Source organism: Xenopus tropicalis, chromosome 8 (genome assembly GCF_000004195.4).
Source record: "Xenopus tropicalis strain Nigerian chromosome 8, UCB_Xtro_10.0, whole genome shotgun sequence".
Lineage (NCBI taxonomy): Eukaryota > Metazoa > Chordata > Amphibia > Anura > Pipidae > Xenopus > Xenopus tropicalis.
Genome location: NC_030684.2, coordinates 126,823,552 through 126,843,196, shown reverse-complemented (window position 1 = coordinate 126,843,196; position 19,645 = coordinate 126,823,552). Strand labels below are relative to the sequence as shown.

Sequence of the window (19,645 nt, the reverse complement as noted above, 5' to 3'; positions counted from 1 at the left end):
GCAATTAACCACCGTTTGTCATAGACCCACGAATGAGGTGTCAAACCGTGTGGATTATTCGGGAATAGGGTGCTATGACTTTTCTAAGGGGTGGGCGGTTAAATGCCCCAGCAGGGGGCAATTAACCACCGTTTGTCGTAGACCCATGAATGAGGTGTCAAACCGTGCGGCTTATTCGGGAATGGGGTGCTATGACTTTTCTGAGGGATGGGTGGTTAATTGCCCCAGCAGGGGACAATTAACCACCGTTTGTCATAGACCCATGAATGAGGTGTCAAACCGTGTGGTTTATTCGGGAATGAGGTGCTATGACTTTTCTGAGGGGTGGGCGTTTAATTGCCCCAGCAGGGGGCAATTAACCACCGTTTGTCATAGACCCACGAATGAGGTGTCAAACCGTGTGGATTATTCGGGAATAGGGTGCTATGACTTTTCTGAGGGGTGGGCGTTTAATTGCCCCAGCAGGGGGCAATTAACCACCGTTTGTCGTAGACCCATGAATGAGGTGTCAAACTGTGCGGCTTATTCGGGAATGGGGTGCTATGACTTTTCTGAGGGGTGGGCGGTTAATTGCCCCAGCAGGGGGCAATTAACCACCGTTTGTCGTAGACCCATGAATGAGGTGTCAAACCGTGCGGCTTATTCGGGAATGGGGTGCTATGACTTTTCTGAGGGATGGGTGGTTAATTGCCCCAGCAGGGGACAATTAACCACCGTTTGTCATAGACCCATGAATGAGGTGTCAAACCGTGTGGTTTATTCGGGAATGAGGTGCTATGACTTTTCTGAGGGGTGGGCGTTTAATTGCCCCAGCAGGGGGCAATTAACCACCGTTTGTCATAGACCCACGAATGAGGTGTCAAACCGTGTGGATTATTCGGGAATAGGGTGCTATGACTGTTCTGAGGGGTGGGCGTTTAATTGCCCCAGCAGGGGGCAATTAACCACCGTTTGTCGTAGACCCATGAATGAGGTGTCAAACTGTGCGGCTTATTCGGGAATGGGGTGCTATGACTTTTCTGAGGGGTGGGCGGTTAATTGCCCCAGCAGGGGGCAATTAACCACCGTTTGTCGTAGACCCATGAATGAGGTGTCAAACTGTGCGGCTTATTCGGGAATGGGGTGCTATGACTTTTCTGAGGGGTGGAAGGTTAATTGCCCCAGCAGGGGGCAATTAACCACCATTTGTCGTAGACCCATGAATGAGGTTTCAAACCATGCGGCTTATTCGAGAATGGGGTGCTATGACTTTTCTAGGGGTTGGGCGGTTAATTGCCCCAGCAGGGGGCAATTAACCAGTTTCTCGTAGACCCATGAATGAGGTGTCAAACCGTGCAGCTTACTCGGGAATGGGGTGCTGATTTTTCTGATGGGTGGGCGGTTAATTGCCCCAGCAGGGGGCAATTAAGCACCGTTTGTTGTAGACCCATGAATGAGGTGTCAAACCGTGCAGCTTATTCGGGAATGGGGTGTTATGACTTTTCTGAGGGGTGGGCAGTTAATTGCCCCAGCAGGGGGCAATTAACCACTGTTTGTCGTAGACTCATGAATGAGGTGTCAAACCGTGCGGCTTATTTGGAAATGGGGTGCTATGACTTTTCTGAGGGGTAGGTGATTAATTGTCCCAGCAGGGGGCAATTAACCACCGTTTGTCGTAGACCCATGAATGAGGTGTCAAACCGTGCGGCTTATTCGGGAATGGGGTGCTATGACTTTTATAAGGGGTGGGCGGTTAATAGCCTCTCATTCATGGGTCTACGACAAACGGTAGGTAATTGCCCCCTGCTGGGGCAATTAACCGCCCACCCCTCAGAAAAGTCATAGCACCCCATTCCCGAATAAGCTGCACAGTTTGACACCTCATTCATGGGTCTACGACAAACGGTGGTTAATATCCCCCTGCTGTGGCAATTAACTGCCCACCCCTCAGAAAAGTCATAACACCCCGTTCCCGAATAAGCTGCACGGTTTGACACCTCACTCATGGGTCTACGACAAACGGTGGTTAATTGCCCCCTGCTGGGGCAATTATCCGCCCACCCCTCAGAAAAGTCATAACACCCCGTTCCCGAATAAGCCGCACGGTTTGACACCTCACTCATGGGTCTACGACAAACGTTGCGGGACTAGTTACGCGCCAAACTTTTGTACGGAAGAAGAAGAAAAATAAGCCTGTGAGATAACAGTAGTGATTCTTTGCTTCGCAAGCACCACTAAAAATTATAAATACTGTAATTCAATGATTAAGTGCTACCAAGCAAGGGATAATAATTGACTATCATTTGCAACTTACTATTACCCACACACACTTTCAGGATTGGGATACAGACCCCTAAGTACAGGATCACTGCTGCTCACTGTTACCCAGCAGCCTTTCCTGCAGCAGCAGTGGTGCTGGGTGCAACATTTCTTGCACTGTTAATTGTTTTCGCCTTTTGATAAAGCACAAAATAAAACTCGCATTTCTTAATTTTTAGTACAACTAGTGCTGAATCCCATGTACACATTTATGGTCTAGTCGGTGATAGACTGGACTTTTGTAGAACCAATGGAAATGCTGCACTGAGTAGATTTAATCAAGAGAGGGCAGCACTGCTATCAGTCTTATGGGAATTAGAGCACTGCTATGGAGGTGGAATCATTCCTTATGTATCAGTATATAATAACCTAATTAGGAAGGTTGTGTCACAGGCCTAGGTGTTAGTGAGTAGCAATGTGCGGGTCGGCACCTGTCCCTAACCAACTTGCTCCCAACCCCATGCCCGACCCAGCAAGTTGCCTATATTTATAGACCTGCCCATCCGTGATGCCACAAAGGGGGCAGGCAGGTGTGCACCTATAAATACAGGCTGCTGGGCACGGGCAGGGAAGGGAGGACTCAGCCCAAACTCACCCGCGACCCACAAGAACTGCTTGGAGGTCGGGCCTGCATTGCTTCACCCTGCCGTTGTACTCATTATGCTCCATAATATTTATGAATAAGGTGGGGTTGCAGGCAGATTTGGGGCATGGCTGGGTGGATTGTGGACCCGGCCAAGTACCTATTCTTTCTATTTTCATTGGGGCCCCATTCTAGTTTTCATACTGACCAGAGAACCCAGATAAGTGGTGGTCTTATAACCTGGGCTCCCTGAGGGAAACCAGCCCTGCTTGCTGTTTATATTCACTCATCCCCTCTGTGATAAGGATATCCGTTTGTACATTTGCCTGCCCCTGGCCTATTCCTACCAGACACCTTATAAGCAGGGATCCCCAACCACCAGAATGTATCCCAGTGCCGGGGCTGGGCAGCTTTCAAGTGGGCTGCCTCTTTTCCCGGCCATGGTGAATATGCGGGCCACACGTATAAAGGTGCGAATAAATGCGTTGCGTGGTTAAAGGTACGGATCAACGGGCCGCGCATATGAAGACCACTGCCTTATAGGCACAGTGTCATGGGATCTGCTATGGTCCCCCCAATACAGTTTTACAACCAATCTCCTATTTAAGAGACTTTCTCACCTTGCATAGTCTGATGTCAACCAGTGCCCATATTCTTAATAAGAAAGTAATAGATTTAAACACCATCATTTAGCGTACACAGAAGAAAAGGAAGCATATGGACATAGGCAGTATATAGGTGACTCTAGCTTAGGTAACTAGCACTAGTGAGTAAGTTAGTGTCACCCAATTCTATTTTTCATTACACCAACCAGCTCCTAGTTTCCAGGAGTTTACAGGTCCATCCAAAGGAAACTTACAGCCTTCCTTCAAATGAACATTATTCTCATCCAATATGTCCCTTCTATCACTTGTAAGGCGCCATCCTGAAACCCATTCCTATTGATCTACCTTCTAACTCTTCCCTGCACTGTTGGAGCACGTTTGCATGTCTTGCAAATGTGACTATTACTCATGTTTATTACTAGAAACTCTATTATATTGTAAAACAGTGATGGATCATTCATCTTAAACATATCCTCTATATCCCAAATACTATTAGTACTTGTATCTAGGCTATTTCAGCCCCTGTGGCCTCTAATCCAAAACTGCCTGACATGGCAAACACCCACTGGGTACAAAGATTCCCCACAGTTCACACAAGATGGCTAGGATGATTCTCCTGATGGCTGCCACAAAGTCTTGGTTTCCTCTAGAGATAGGCTTGTTCATACAATATTTCATGAACTGTGTGGGTCTCCTATCAGACTAAGAGCAATTGGTAAGGAAGCAGAGGATAGTTGCCCCCGGTGCAGAACACCTGGAGCTAGCAGTCTGGGGTTCCTGCCTCTAGTGGACCCCTCAGTCTGTATTTTGGATTTTAAAAATAAACAACACCAAGATTTAAGTTTGCAGAAAAATATTCCATTGTGACGAATGGAAACTCCTTTACTCTTTGTACCATCATAGCTATAACTATTAAATTAATAATAACCTTAATTAACCTTGTTACACCCCAGCCACAACCTATTATGGATTAGCCATGGTCCCTTATACTTTCTATTCTGCCCTTGCCTGGAATATAATCTGGGTGGGTTGATGGGTTCTGCTTCATTGGTTGTGGCACTTCTCCTTAAACTCTAAGCCATGTCTAGCCCAATATATTCATCACTTACACAATGACACCTCTCTCTTACGCTTTCCTTCTTACACTCCATATCCTCCCATACATCACTTGGTAACTGTTAATAGTCATTGTTAAACCAAAAACACTTATTTTCATTTTTTTTATTTAAAATCAAGAAATGAAATGCATGTCATTAATGCAAAAAACAAAACAAGCATCACATATTGGGCCGGAAATGTTTTTAGAAAAGCGTTCATCAAAAGAGAGAATCCTGCACTCAGTTCAGATCACAAACGTTATATATAACCACATATGTATTTACTGGGAGCTGCCAGTGCAAACTATTCCTTTACAGAGGGGGGCACGTTTGTTCCTGTATTAGGGCTCTGGCACACGGGGAGATAAGTCACCCGCGACAAATCTCCCTGTTCGCGGGTGACTAATCTCCCGAGTTGCCATCAGTTGCCATTTCACCGGCGACAATGTAAGTCGCCGGTGGGATGGCACACGCAGCGGCGCGATTTCGGCAAATCACCAAAAATGCCTCGCGAGGAAACTTCGGCGATTTGCCGAAATCGCCTGTGCAGCATGTGCCATCCCACAGGCGACTTACATTGTCGCCGGTGGGATGGCAATTCGGGGAGATTAGTCACCCGCAAACAGGGAGATTTGTCGAGGGCGACTAATCTCCCCGTGTGCCAGAGCCCTTAAGCTGCACCACCCTACCTAAACATTGAGTATTCTGACTCTGGAGATAGCTTTGTCTTATAGGAATCAACGTTCACGTGCTTCACAAGCTTAATCTGTAAAACAATTAAAAGGACAGAGCAGATAGTGAATGAAATAAACAGAGTGCAGCAACCAAATACAATAAAATGATTTTCTGCTTGCAGCTACTTAGATATCTGCAATTCACTGAAAATGTTCCCTCTCTACCTACTTGTTGGCTGTAGGCTTACAGCAGTGGGTGGTTAGGTGGCTGTTCAAAGGACTGATGCATGAAATGAGCAATACATAACACAAATATCCCCATCAGGGCACAATAAGCAGTAGTTAAGCAGGGTAATGTGCATAGCTGAGAACCAGAAACCTGTGACATTTGGACTCTTGTTTGGGTGACACTGAGCTTGGAATCATATGCCTAGATAGTAACAGATAGGCCTATATCATCCAGGAAACACATAGTAATTAAGTTATCTGACAGCAATACAGTACATCAGGCTACTGCACTTCTATGTTACAGGTTACATGTTCAAATATTTTACACAGGAACCTATTATCCTTTGGGCAACTGGCCTTAAGCCCCACACCCTGTGGGGTAAACAGGTAAAACACGCATATATGTTAAAATGAATGTGTGGCTCCCTGTATATAGGAAGCTCTTTAATGGTAACAACTAGCCAGGATTGCAGGGATCTTTGGTTTTTAATACAGGTTTTTGCAACACAAACTATTAATCTATTTGCAAGTTAATGCTTTTCCTAAAGGGGTGGTTCACCTTCATGTAAACTTTTAGTATGTTATAGAATGTCCAATTCTTAGGAACTTTGCAATTTTTTTATTTTTTTTTTATTTTTTTTACTTATTTGCCTTCCTCTTCTGGCTCTTCCTAGGATTTGAATGGGGGGTCACTGATCCCAGCAGCTAAAAACGATTGCTCTGTGAGGCTACAATTTCATTGTTATTGTTACTTTTTATTAGTTATGTTTTTATTAAGGCCCTCCATTCATAGTCTCAACTCTTGCTCAGGCAACTGCCTGGTTGCTAGGGTAAATTGCACCGTGGCAATGAGGTAGCTTCTAAAATACCAAACTGAAGAGCTGCTGAACAAAACTCTAAATAACTTACAAAAAAATAATGAAAAATTGAGACCAAATGAAAATTGTCTTAGAATACCAATGTATGCATCATACTTAAAGTTAATTTAAAGGTGAACTATCCCTTTAAAGTTTCTTGAAAAACTAATTCAACAAGAAAGCAAAGGGAATAGGTGGTTCAGTACTGTATACAATGAGAGCTCCAAAGCAGGAAGCTCTGACATACTATCAACTGCCTATATGGTGACTCCTTGTCATTTAAACAAAGTCATGTATTGAATCCATAATACAAGTCAATCATCAAACTTAAGTCAACCTCTATATCCAGAGTTGGACTGGGGGGTGCGGGGCCCACCGGGGCTCCCGCCCCAGGGGCCCTGCAGGTGCCCCCGCAAGTCGTGTCTCCTACCCCCCCAGGGGCCCCCTAAATCCCCTTGCAGGGCCCCCACTCGACGTCCTCCCCGAGCGCATATAAATTGAACGCGTCAGGGGAGGAACAGTCAGTAGGGGAAGCGCCAGCAAAGGTTGGACTGGGGCCCACTAGGGCCGAGGCCCACCGGGATTTTTCCCAGTGTCCCGGCGGCCCAGTCCAACCCTGTCTATATCTGCAAAGAAACAATGTATTTAGCGCTCTAGTAAAATTATCAATGCTATGAACAAAAAAAGGTCAGTGGCTGCATTAGAGTGCTGCTTTGGGCTGATTTACAAACATAAAAGCTGAATTAAACAAGGGGCGATACATTCGGAACCTTGCTAGAAAACCGTTCAAAATATATTGCTGATTGGTTGCTACTGACAACTACACTTGCCAGTTTAGCACTTTTGTAAATCAGCTCCAAAGGGTTTTGCCTGGTCACTGATATTTCTATCATTGTGCCACTAGGTGGGGTATGTGATGGAAACTAACAACACTAATATCTATGGAGAACAGCCCTGCTGCTCCAGATTTCTATGAAACAAGTCCATATTACTTCCCTAAACATAAAAAATCATAATTATATACATAGTATTGGTATATGTTTAATGACCCCCTGCAACAATTCAGGCAGCAGTTCTTTAGGAGGGGGCATAAGCTGTTTCTGGGTTAGACTTTTTATTACTTGTGCCATGCTTTCTGTGCAGAGTGCCCTAGAGCAGCAGGAAAGGAACATCGGTCTCTGCACAATGCCAACATATTTATTGCTAAACATTACAGAATTCCCCTGGCCGCCAGTCTCACACTGTGCCTCTCTGTGCTGACATGGCACATAATGAGATGGTGGCGGGAGGGACCAATGTGTCCCACTGATGCACTACTAGCCATTCATATATTATTGGAATTCTACTTCTAGATGGTACTTCCCCTTTAACAGCTGAGTGTAGGTAGGGCAGTATTGTGTTCTAGCTATGTGACACTGCCTACAGATATGGGTGTGTGTATCCTCATGACTGTAAGGACAGGTGAGATAACACATCCCGTGGGCAGCGTGCCATCGATCATGTGAATGTACAGGATAAAGATAAAAGGAATAAACATGTCTGATGTCAGTGCAGAGGAAAGGGTTAAACATGAAGAGAGACCGGTCTGGCTGCTTTTTTCTTTATACTGGAGCCGTTCTTTTTTATCTGCCAGGTAGACGATCGATCACATAACAGGGTAACTGGCCAAACTTGAAATGCCACAGGCATTATCCTTCTCTCTGGCCATTAGAATGTAGCCTTTATTCCCCCAGTCTTCTCCCCAACTGAAAAGACATAAGGCAGGGATTATACTGGGGTGGCAAACCATTTATTACAGAACTTATCATGGACTGAGTACTTAGACATACTACTAGATGCAATTGCTTGTTAGAATGATGAAATATTACTGTAATAAAAGGTTAAAATTAGTTAATTAATGAACAGTTGTATTTATAGATTAACTCAGTGCATTAATGGGCGCACACACACAATTGTATAGAATGAGATACAGGAAATAGGGTCAGTGAGTTGGTTTCCCACCTGGTTGTGTGCCATGGGGATTGGGGGGCAGCTGCCTAGCACCCATGAACTATCAGGGATACTGTGTGTTGCCTTCAGTTGCCTCATTGGAGTGTGCAAGGGCCCCTGGGAGCAATGTTTTTTTTGTACCCTCCGCTTAACACACCATCTGTCCCCTACAATTTCTATGTGGGGGAACTGAACTCACAAATATTATAGTGACAGGGAGCAGGTGCTGATCTCAGCAAGGAAACTAAAGGTACAATATGCCTATACGTGTTCCATTCAACTTGAGTGATTTTACTGCTACATTACACAAAACAAACTGCCAAGTGGTTGCTATGGCCAATTTATTTGTTTATTGGAGCACCCATATTTGGAAATGGACCCTAAGGTGCAAAGTACAGGACAAAATGTCTCAAGAGGGAATATTAACTAACATAGGGGCTAAAACACCCCAATGCAGTTGCCCATAGCAGCCAATCAGCAATTATTTTTCATCAGACTACTACCAGCACAAGAAAATTAAAAAGATCAGATTTTTCCTGTGATGTGTAATGGTGCAATTTAGCACACAGTTTTGTAAATCTGTCCCTAGGAAGCCTTGGAGTAAGCACCAGCATTGATGATTACAGATCCCCTCACTGCACCTATTGAATCACACTCTAATGCTGTAATTGACCCTGAGCCTGAGTGATGTATCCAAGAGTCTGTGTTGCCCAATTCGTGCTCAATATTGTTTCTATTTTGACATATGTATTTGCCTCTTCCTGTTCTTAAACTGTGTACTGATTGGTTTAGAACCTCTGTGGCCCCTCTGGGTGATTCTGCATCACATGTTGTATTTAAACCATTCAAGCAAATCAAACGAAGGCCCATCCTTGGTTGCAAGTGAGCAGTAGTAGAACCCATATGCTGCCCAGAGTGAGCCACAAAATGCCACAAACTAATTGTTCCAATAGTATTTCCTGAGAGTCTCACAGACATCAGTGATTTATTTACCTGTTCTTTACAATCCAGTATTTAGTTTTCTTTTGCGTTCCATAGCCCACAGCGAGGACTGCATGGTTTATATTCTCAGCATTACAATCTTTGTCATAGTAAACACCTGTAAATGACATAAGAAATAAGGGTTACAAGAAAAACAGCCAATCAAATAAATAAATCCATGCCAGCAATGGGGCAGATTATACTGGTCGCGCAAGGGATGAGTGGAAAGCTCCGAGAAATGTTGTATATAAAAAAATATGGGAGTTTGAGATATATATAAGTCTTTACTCAGTGTTTGTTTTCAAACATAATGTTAGGTAGAGAACGGAATGCAACCAGATGGCATTCCCAACTATAGGAGATAGATTTGCTCTTCTGCTTCTCATACATGAGTCCCACATACCTTTGCTGTAAAACTGAAAGCTTGAGAGACCGGCATCTATACCCACTGATACAGGCCCCACCAAGCCCACTGCCTTCTTTAATGCTTTTTCACTGCCTTCTTGGACCTCCTTGAAACCTTTACAACTGGCTGCTTTACCAGTTGCATTGTACATACATTCCTGATCCTGTATGAAAAGAAAATATTTGTGATTTTAACATAAATGATAAACAACAGTGCATTGATATAAAAGGGATCATTTACTACGGCCCTAAATGAAAGTGATAAAGCATTAAGGGTGCAAAAGAATGCCCCTTTGATGCTCATTCAAAGCCAACTTGTGTTTGGGATCTGGCTACCTAGTGCTGAATTTCCAGTAGTGCCAAGACCCTGGACACAAATGATGGTTGAATGTTCTTTAATTGCAAATGCTCTTTTTAAACCCCTTAGTGCTGCTATAGCACTTGTGTCTTTACATAGGCAGTCGTATACATTGGGCACACTTAGGTCTCTTTGCTCTATTATGGACATTACCACCTGCCTTAACGTGACTCTCCCCCACCCTTCATGATAATAATGCTGCTGAATACAGGCAACACTTTATTCATGGGACATGCAAAGGTCTCTACACTCCTACAGTACAGGGCAGGGTGCAAAAAACACAGTGGTTTGCACCTGCATTTTATACTTTACACCCTGCCTTGCAGATAGAATATGACCCCTAAAAAGTCTTTCACACACAGTCATGTAGACAGAACCTCAATGCATTATTCTATTCTGCATGACCTGTTTCTAGAATTTTTGCTTTGCAGTTCCCATGTCACACTACAGAGCAATATATCTGTTACCGATCACGGAAGAGATACTGTAGTGAGCAGCAGCACAGTTTGTTTTTTTGATGGCCCATTAACTTGTTTCTACAGGGTTATATTGGACTGGCTGGAATGGTAAGGGCCGTAAATGTGGTCTTGTCTCTATGGGATCCCTACTGTAATCTTATCCTTGGCCCAGGGGTCAAAGGAACAGATTTGGTCCACCACCTATGATGTCAAAATAAGTAGATCTTCTATTTTATGGGCAACTATAGTCTAAAACCAGCTGCTTTCTTAAAATTGGAATATGGAATTATGCTCACTTAGACATAGCTTTTTGCTCACATGGTCACACCAAGCTACACACTTGCATTCTCACCGACCCTTACAAATTCAAAGAATGCATACTGACAGATGAAGGCATTTACAGGAATTAAAAAATTTAAGAAACATTAAACAAGCAGATAATATACTGCTAGGCAAAGGATCAAATTGTACTTTAAAAAAGTTTTTTTTTAATTCAAATATAGTTTGAATTCAAAGACCTCTCAGGTTTGATGTGTTTGGAAGAGGTCTCACCTCTCCAACATATGGATAAGCGTTCTCCGAGTCAATCCCCTTGTTATCTCGAACATACTCAAAGGCATTGGTCATGTAGCCTCCTCCACATCCATCATTCTTTTTGACACAATCAACCAGGTTTTGAGGACTGAGATCCACAAGTTTTCCTTTTTTCTTCTTCAGTTGTCCTTCCAGAGCCCCAACTGAGCTAAAAGCCCAGCAGGAACCACAGGAACCCTGTAAAAGTAAAGGAGATAAGTTACAAAACCAATGTACAGTAGTCCCTACAAGACAAGACAGCATGATAAACTTAAAGTTTATAAAATTTTATCGTGACCCCCTACATCTTTAAAAACAGGAATTATTTTGTATTCTTTGTCATGATGAGTAAAGAGTTAGCCTACCCACATCTGTCAGATACCCACTTCAAAAGCTATTGCTCAGTAGATATTCAGTAGTAGGCACTCTGTAGTTTGTTCATTGGGCAAGTATTTTAGCCTCCCTGCTCTGTGACCTCCTTAAAGAGCCTGGGGTTTTAGTTACAACTAAACAGCTTTCTGAAGGACACACTTCCTATAGAAAGTTTACTTCAATATGTAAACTGGACCAATGGAATGAATTGTCTGTCCTGTATTTCTTTCCAAAACACTCCAGTACCTTAGAGTCTAGCTTTTTGTTTTAATCCATGCAGTGCTACAATGTCTGGCAACCCAAGCCACAAATAGATCAAAGGGGAAATTATTAAATTCACATTTTATATTGCCTCCTGGTAATTTGCTCATAGTTTGTAAATTACTCTTGGTGTATGGTAGCCCAGATGTCAGTCTATCCAACTTAAGTCTTTCTTTTAAGTAGAGTTTAATGATAAATAGTAAAAGCCAAGAGCAGTTACCTGATTTCTGATGGGCGTGACATAACCTTTTTTCCTGTAATCAATGGAATCAGGGATCTTCTCTTGTGCTGTGTTATCCTCAGACGTGAAGTTGGTTGACCTGTTTCGTCTGTGAACCCACAGGCCAGTCATTGTCCTCACAACCTCCTCACTGGTCTTCAAGAGAAAGGACACAGATTAAATCACTGGTCTACCATTCCAGCATTATCTGCTTTAATATTAGCCACTTGTATTCACCCATACATTTAGTATCCATGGCCTGCAAATATAGATTATTTATTATTGGGTATCCAATAGATCCCTTTCTCCCATAAGTACTGAAAGGCTTGGCATAAATAGAACTAACTAAGCCCAACAGGTAAATCTGCTTCCTTAATCCCCAAGCATCAGGGGAAAAATCTGTTTCCCATACACATATGTAGGTGCTGCACCTTTATATTCCTAGACCACTCAATTCCCAAGAGACGCAAAATGCTAACAATTAATATTGAAAAGAGGGATGCTTTAAGGCAGGGGTCCTCAAACTTTTTAAACGGGGCCAGTTCACAGTCTCTCAGACTGTTGGGGGGGGGTGGACTATAGTTTGAAAAAAAAGCGAGCAATTGTGATATTACTACATATGTGCAATATGCTTCAGTTTGCATTGTCTTGTTTGCTATTTTGAAGCATCTCAGGGCTGATGTGCTCTTAAAATTAAATGTACAACCTGGACTTTTGCTCCCCCATCAGATATTAAGATAACCATGGTAATACGAAGAAAGCACAAAGTTCACATTGTTTGTGCAATAACAGCTGGACTGTTACACCCATGTGAGATAGCCCTTTAACTGTATGTAGTGGGAATTACAGATTTATACCACAAACTAGAACCCAAACAACCCTCCACAACACCTAGTAATGCTGGGAATTGTAGTTCACAAATCTTTGCAGGCCTTTACACCTTACTAATCTACACCAGAATACCTCCACATCCTCTTAGCCTTAAAAACATCATATCACCCGGCTTTCCCCAGTTTCAGATTAGCTTACCCAGCTTCACATACAGGTCAGCCATGTCAGCTCCCAGCGCGTCTCATTGTGCCCTCAAGGGTCCTCAAACTACGGCCCATGGTCATTTACCGTCTCCCACCCCAGCTGTGTCCTCACCCCTGGCTACTACCTGTGTCAGCGTTGTCCTTGGCTCCAGTGTGTCACATCACCGCGTCTGACGTGGTAGCCAGGGGTGAGGACGCATAAGGGGGTGAGTAAATGATCGTGGGGGGGCCGTAGTTTGAGGGCCCCTGTTTAAGGCATTGTTGGGCTCTGAAGAAAAATTATAAAGATGGGCCCCTATCCCAAAATATGTAAAAATGCCACATTAACTGTAGCTCTAAGAACAATAGTCAGTGAAATTATGTGCATTATAAACCCCTGAAACTCTTTATGGGTAATGAAATACGAGTTACGCCCTTTGCCTAGGTATTGTATCTAGTAATGGGCAAACATTTTGCCAGGTTTTGCTTAAAAAAAAAAAAAACACACCCATAGACTCCAATGTATTGTAAAAAAAAAAAAAGAAGTTACATAGTTTGGAAAAAGCCCATTAACGTAAATGCGTTTTGCAAATTTTTGTGACAGATTTACCCATCACTGCTTGTAACACATAACAATTAATCACATCCTTGCTTAAGCTGGCCATACACGCACTGATAATATCGTACAAAACCTCGTTTTGTACGATATTCGATGCGTGTATGGCAAGTCGACCGATATCGCAGGAACCTGCTGATATCGGTCGACTCGCCGATCGGGCCAATTAAAAGATTTTGATCGGGAACCATAGAAGGCGCCTGACCAAAATCTGCCTTCAGCGCTGAATCGGCAGAAGGAGGTAGAAATCCTATTGTTTCTACCTCCTTATCTGCCTGTTTCAGCCCTGAAGGTAAGTGGCGAATCTGACGATCTTTCGTGCGACCATCGTCAGATCGCCACGTGTGTGGCCACCTTTACAGTAATTGCTATCTTCTGATTGGCTGCTGTGGATAACTAAACCTTCAGCAAATCTTGAAACCTTTATCATATTACATAATTAACTTGTCAGGTATGTTTGGTACATTTAAAAAAATGTGAATTCAGTAAAATTCCTGGGCATTAGTCTATTTAATACAGGTCAGTTCCAATAAAACCTGAAATGTAAATAGCTGTTAAATACGCACAATAATTAGAATCTTTTATACTGACCCCATAAGAGCAAATTATGTTACATTGATGTTACTCTAAAAATGACTTAAAAGTAAGTGGCTGAAAAGGGCACGTGAATACCAGTAATCTATGGCTGCTTTATAACCAACCGTATGTTTTAAAATGAGTTATTATTATCTCTCTGCATAGCACAGAACCATCTGAAGGCTACATGTTCCATCATTATATGCATAAGGTTGGAGTATTTAGTTGAGACAATAGGGCTTATTTATGACCATAACTGTAGGTGTGGTAACAATAACATAACTGCAGGTGTAGCAAAATTACATTGTTTATTAAAGATACTTCTACCAAGTGCCATTGCACCTGCCTAATCTGATTGAATGCATTGCACACAAGCGCCCCTGATGCATGATTTGCACCAAAATGCAAGCGCGATTGCACCAGACTCTAATCCCCCTTGTGGCCACAATTACATGTAACTGCACTTACATTCCCAATTAAGCCCTAAGGGTGAAGACACACAGAGCTACTAGTAGCAGCTACTTGTCATGGCTACAGGAATAGTCAATGCTGGTCATTTACTGATAATTGTCTCTACATGTGTTTTAGCAGAGGCTATTCTCAGTATTGTCTATGGTAGGGTATTTTCTGGCATTTAGTAGCCGTGACAGGTAGCTGCTATTAAGTAGTTCAGTTTGTCTTCACCCTAACATTTCATTGTGCCGCTTTGTAACATTAAAATGGCTTCTTTGTCAACTTACCATGTCTCCTAAGTGATTCATGGCCATTTCATAGGTGTGCAGCCCCTCAGAATACTCTAAATTATGGGCCGTGATCATTTTGAAATTTTTCTCCCAAATCAGGCGTCTCAGGCCTTCATCCATCTGGCAAAATGAAAAAGACACAGGGAGAGAGGTTTCAGCAGGTCAAATCCAAATTTTTAGTGAGGAATCATGAAGTTACCGACTATCTAATTAGCAGAATGCAGTGGTTTGAATGAGAAATTGGAATTGAATAAGAGGGGCTAAAAAGAACGTTAAGTAATAATAAGTAAATTATAACAGTAATATTGTAGCAATAGAGCAATTGCTTTTTGGCTTCTGGGGGTCAGTGACCCCGGAAAGAAAGCTGCAAAGAATCAGAAGAGGAAAGCAGATCATACAAAAACTAAAAAAAAAAAAAATGTTAAAAAGTTGCTAATAATTAGCCATTCTATAACATACCAAAAGTTGACTTAGAAGTGACCCACCCCTCAGAGCATCTATCAGCCTTTTAGCTTATGCCCAGACCCAGGAATGATATCCTTAAATCTAACTGATAAACTGATTCAAGTGAGAGAGATTAAAAAGCAGATTTATCAGAATGTTAAAAAAATCCATTCCATGTTTCAGTTATCAGACAAAATTGGAATGGAGTATAAGGACAAATATTGCTGAAAGCAGTTTTAAAGGAGACACAAGCTGTTGATAGGGTATAGAGAAAATGAAACAAAAAATGGGAACAAAAAAGAGGGAACAGAAACAACCTGATCAGCTTAAATAAAACTATTTTTAACCAAACGGTATTGTGTTTATTTAAGCTCAGTTTCATTTAGATATTTATAATCCAGTGGGTAAGAAAACCTACATCTTTTCCTCATCAGGACCTTCTGCAGAGTATACAGTAAACTCATTGATTATAGAGAGAGATGCTTTTGATATGTAATATAATTTAGGGGGATGTGGATCTCCAAGGGATTGTTATGGTCATGGATCTGTTCTAATTTCATGACTCTAACTTCACCTTTAAGATTGCCCTACAATGACCTGAATGATGGTTGTTCCTGCTGATATAATTACCTGCCCATTGTACTGTTTGTGATAGGTCCTCTTCCACAGGTCCCACTCAGCATCCAGTGTTTCATCACCAAACAAATTTGTCCTCACCAAGGGAAGCACCAAGGCCAGAAGGCAGAAAGACAACATTATTCCTAAATAAAAGGGAGGAAATGTTCTAATGAAGTCCATTGTGTTTGTATAATGCCCTTGCTCTTTCTCTCATGACTCTGGAAATTTCTAATGGCTAATAACATAAAGCTGGTGGCAATGGCAGACACAGGCTTACTTTGTCTACAGACATAAATATATATATACATATATATGTATATTATGTATATTCTAGGAGACTCTTACACCCCCAACTCAAATAGTAAGTAATCTTTCCCAAAAAGGTATAAAGGTATTTATTATAACCTAAGGCTGCTTATTGGGTCAACAGCTTTTAACAGGGATAATGCAGTCAACTAATTGCTTTCCCTGTTACACATTCTCAGATGAATGTTCCTGAAACAATCCGAACTCTCTTTGTGTAGTGTGTTTGCATCAGAAACACTGGTATATTTTATATAAATAAGCTGGTGTAGCCATGGAGGCAGCCATTCATAGTGAAAAAAGGAGAAAAGGCACAGGTTACACAGCAGATAACAGATATGTTGCATAGATTCCCATTGTATTCTACAGAGCTTATCTGTTATCTGCTATGTAACCTGTGCCTTTTATTTTTTTTTCAGCTTGTATGGCTGCCCCCATGGCTACACAACAGATTTATATATAGTAGTCTTTCTGAAGCAAACACACAACTTTTAGCCAGTGCAGGGCACCAGTACGTTATAGTTTAATTGCTTTAAAACATTTTCATTTTTTGGTGTTACTGTTCCTTTAAAGAACAGAATGAGTAGACTTAATAGAAGGATATAAGGTGGTTTGACCCGGTAAGACACGGCTAGAGTAACCACAAAGGATAGAGTTCTGTTTGTGCTATCTCTGAATGAGTCAGTGGGTCACAAGGCACATTCCTGGTGCAAGCTCACAGCTGGAAGCACTTACACTTCTGCACAACTGCAGAAGTGAGACAAAATGAGAAACACACACTCTACACTATGCACTCATCGTAGTACTACTGTCAGTGACTTCCAAACCCTCTCCCCAAACTGATCTTGTCCCTTAGTGTTCCATAGATCTGAGTTAGTGGAGGGAAAACAATGGGATGCCCTGAACCTAATACACATTGGCCAAAGACACTGCATTTTTGTACTTACATACAGTATATGCCAATTTTACTGCCCTAGGCTGTGGCCTAGTGTCCTGCTACAGTATAAAGAAAAAGATTTAGTGACCTATTACTGACTTTTCCCTTTGTTTCCCTAACAAGGAAACATGTTACATTCACTAAATATATATAACAGATGTTCACATATTAATAAATAATGCAACTAAGGGCAGAGAGGATTGGGAGTATGAATAAGTCTCTGAGGGATATTTTAGTAAGCCCTATAAACAATATTATATAGCTCTAATGGAGCAAAACTAGTGAACCCATCACTGTATAAAGATATATTAAGTCAGCAGGACCCTGAGAGAGAAGTGACAGAGCAGGCAGAGAAATGAAAGTGAAACAGGGCTGGGATTTATTTCTCATACGCTCTATCCATTGCCTCTTTTGTGGAATCTGAGCTAAGCAAGATGACTCCCTTTGTAACACAATAAAATAACCATGTAATTATCAAATTAACAAAGGGTGAACAAACAGCTCATTAGTTCTGTCTATCAATCACCTACTAGTTATCATGTATCTGCATTTCTATTATTATTATTAACATTTATTTATAAAGCACCAACATATTCCGCAGCGCTGTACAATAAGTGCATTTCATACATTGGACATACAGAGTAACATATAAAGCAACCAATAACCGACACAAGAGGTGAAGAGAGCCCTGCCCAAGAGCTTACAGTCTATCTGTCTCTCTGTCTGTATCTATCTATTTATCTATCTCCTATTTATTCTGTCTATTATGTATCTGTCTAGCTAGCTATCTAAATGGCTATACACTCACTATCTATCTATCTATCTATCTATCTATCTATCTATCTCCTATCTAGTCTCTCTATTATCTGTCTAGCTAATCTAGCTGAATAGCTCCATGCACTCTCATGTGGCACATATACATGTGTGATTGAGTGTCATGTGGGCCAGTCATTCAGTGTCCCATAACCCAGCCTGAGTATTATAGTATTGCAGCCTATGCCCAGCTATTACTGCTACCATTTCAGTTGATTGTTTCAGTAGTTAGCACCTACTGTTGTTGGTTTTTGTTTCTGTAAGTGTAATGTAAGTGGGCTAGAGTCTACTACCAGCCACTCAGAGCAATAACTGCAATAGGAACAGCAGCAAAATATGTACAAACAGCATCTTTGGTTGATATATGATAAGTTCAGGGCCTTGCAGCTTACAGGTTGGAGTAGAGAGCACAGAGAGGAGGGCTGTTGGGTGCTCCTCACAGATCCTTTTCCCTTTTAATAAGAAATAAGGACTAACACCTTTCTCAGACACAATAGTACGTATAAAAGTAGTGAGTGAGCATCTAGATAAAGACTGGTTGCTTGCCCATTGATCATGCCCAGTTAAAGTTGTAGCTCACCTTTACATTAACGTTTAGCATGTTACAGAATACCCTATGCTTTGCAACTTCATTTTTTATTGTTTATCTTTTTTTTTTTTTTTTTTAAACTTAATTGCAGTTGCCTGGGGTCACAAATTATTGCCCTGTAGGCTTCAATCTTATTGTTATTTTGCATTACTTATGAGTCTATTCAGGACCTCTACTATTCATCTGTCTCATTCAAACCAATACCTGGTTGCTAGGGTACAGAGGACCATAGCAATCAGATAGATGCTAAAATTCCAAACTAGGTAGCTGCTGAAAAAAAAAGCTAAATAAATACCAAAAAAAATCAAGACCAACTGCAAATTGTCCCAGAACATCACTGTCTGCATCATACTAAAAAGTTAATTTATAAAGGTGAACTCTCCCTTTTAAGTAAATAAGCCCGGACTCCAGCTGCAACCAAAAGGGGGCTACTAGACATCGGCGGTCTTTTCATGTAAACTTTCTTTTTTACCTTAAAAAAGAGATCACTGCTCACTGGAAACACTCTATAAGGACACAAAGCTTGCACGGCTTATATACATACCCAGAAAGCTTACATACATACCCAGAAAGCTTACATACATACCTAGAAAGCTCAAGTACATACCCAGAAAAGCTTACATACATAACCAGAACAGCACATTAATATGAAGGGAACACTTTCTGGCCCAAACTGATCACAGTACCTGGAAGAGAAGCAGCAGAGTCCAGCCTGTATCTTTCCCTTCTCTCAGCAGCAGCAGCAGATAAAGAGTTCTGTCACAGTACGGGTTGCCGTATGGGCCGACCTATTCCAGGAAGTCTGTGAGAAGGAAATGGGAAAATCTGGGCGGCTGAGAGCGGCTGGGCAAAGTTACAAGCAGCCTCACAACAAAGAGAAATAAAAATACTCAGCAGCTGCAATTCTTTACAATGCACGTGACAGATCCCCTGGAATCCCCTTTTTCATAGTTGAACTTGCCTCCTGGCAGACAACACTATGCTGATTTCCCCAGTCATGTGAGAAAGAGAAATAAATAAAACAAGTGAAATAA

General features: G+C 41.9%; 1 protein-coding gene across 1 annotated transcript; it reads right to left on the bottom strand.

The window, feature by feature from the left end:
* Window positions 1–6,118: 6,118 nt before the first annotated feature.
* Window positions 6,119–19,320, bottom strand: ctsk (cathepsin K). Its single transcript, NM_001078967.1, has 8 exons — window positions 19,298–19,320; window positions 15,982–16,112; window positions 14,905–15,027; window positions 11,960–12,115; window positions 11,086–11,304; window positions 9,716–9,881; window positions 9,325–9,430; window positions 6,119–8,087 (listed from the first exon to the last, which is right to left on the bottom strand). Exons 2-8 carry the CDS (start codon window positions 16,105–16,107, stop codon window positions 7,988–7,990), a joined length of 996 nt encoding a protein of 331 aa, NP_001072435.1. The 5' UTR covers window positions 16,108–16,112; window positions 19,298–19,320; the 3' UTR covers window positions 6,119–7,987.
* Between the last annotated feature and the right edge of the window lie 325 nt (window positions 19,321–19,645).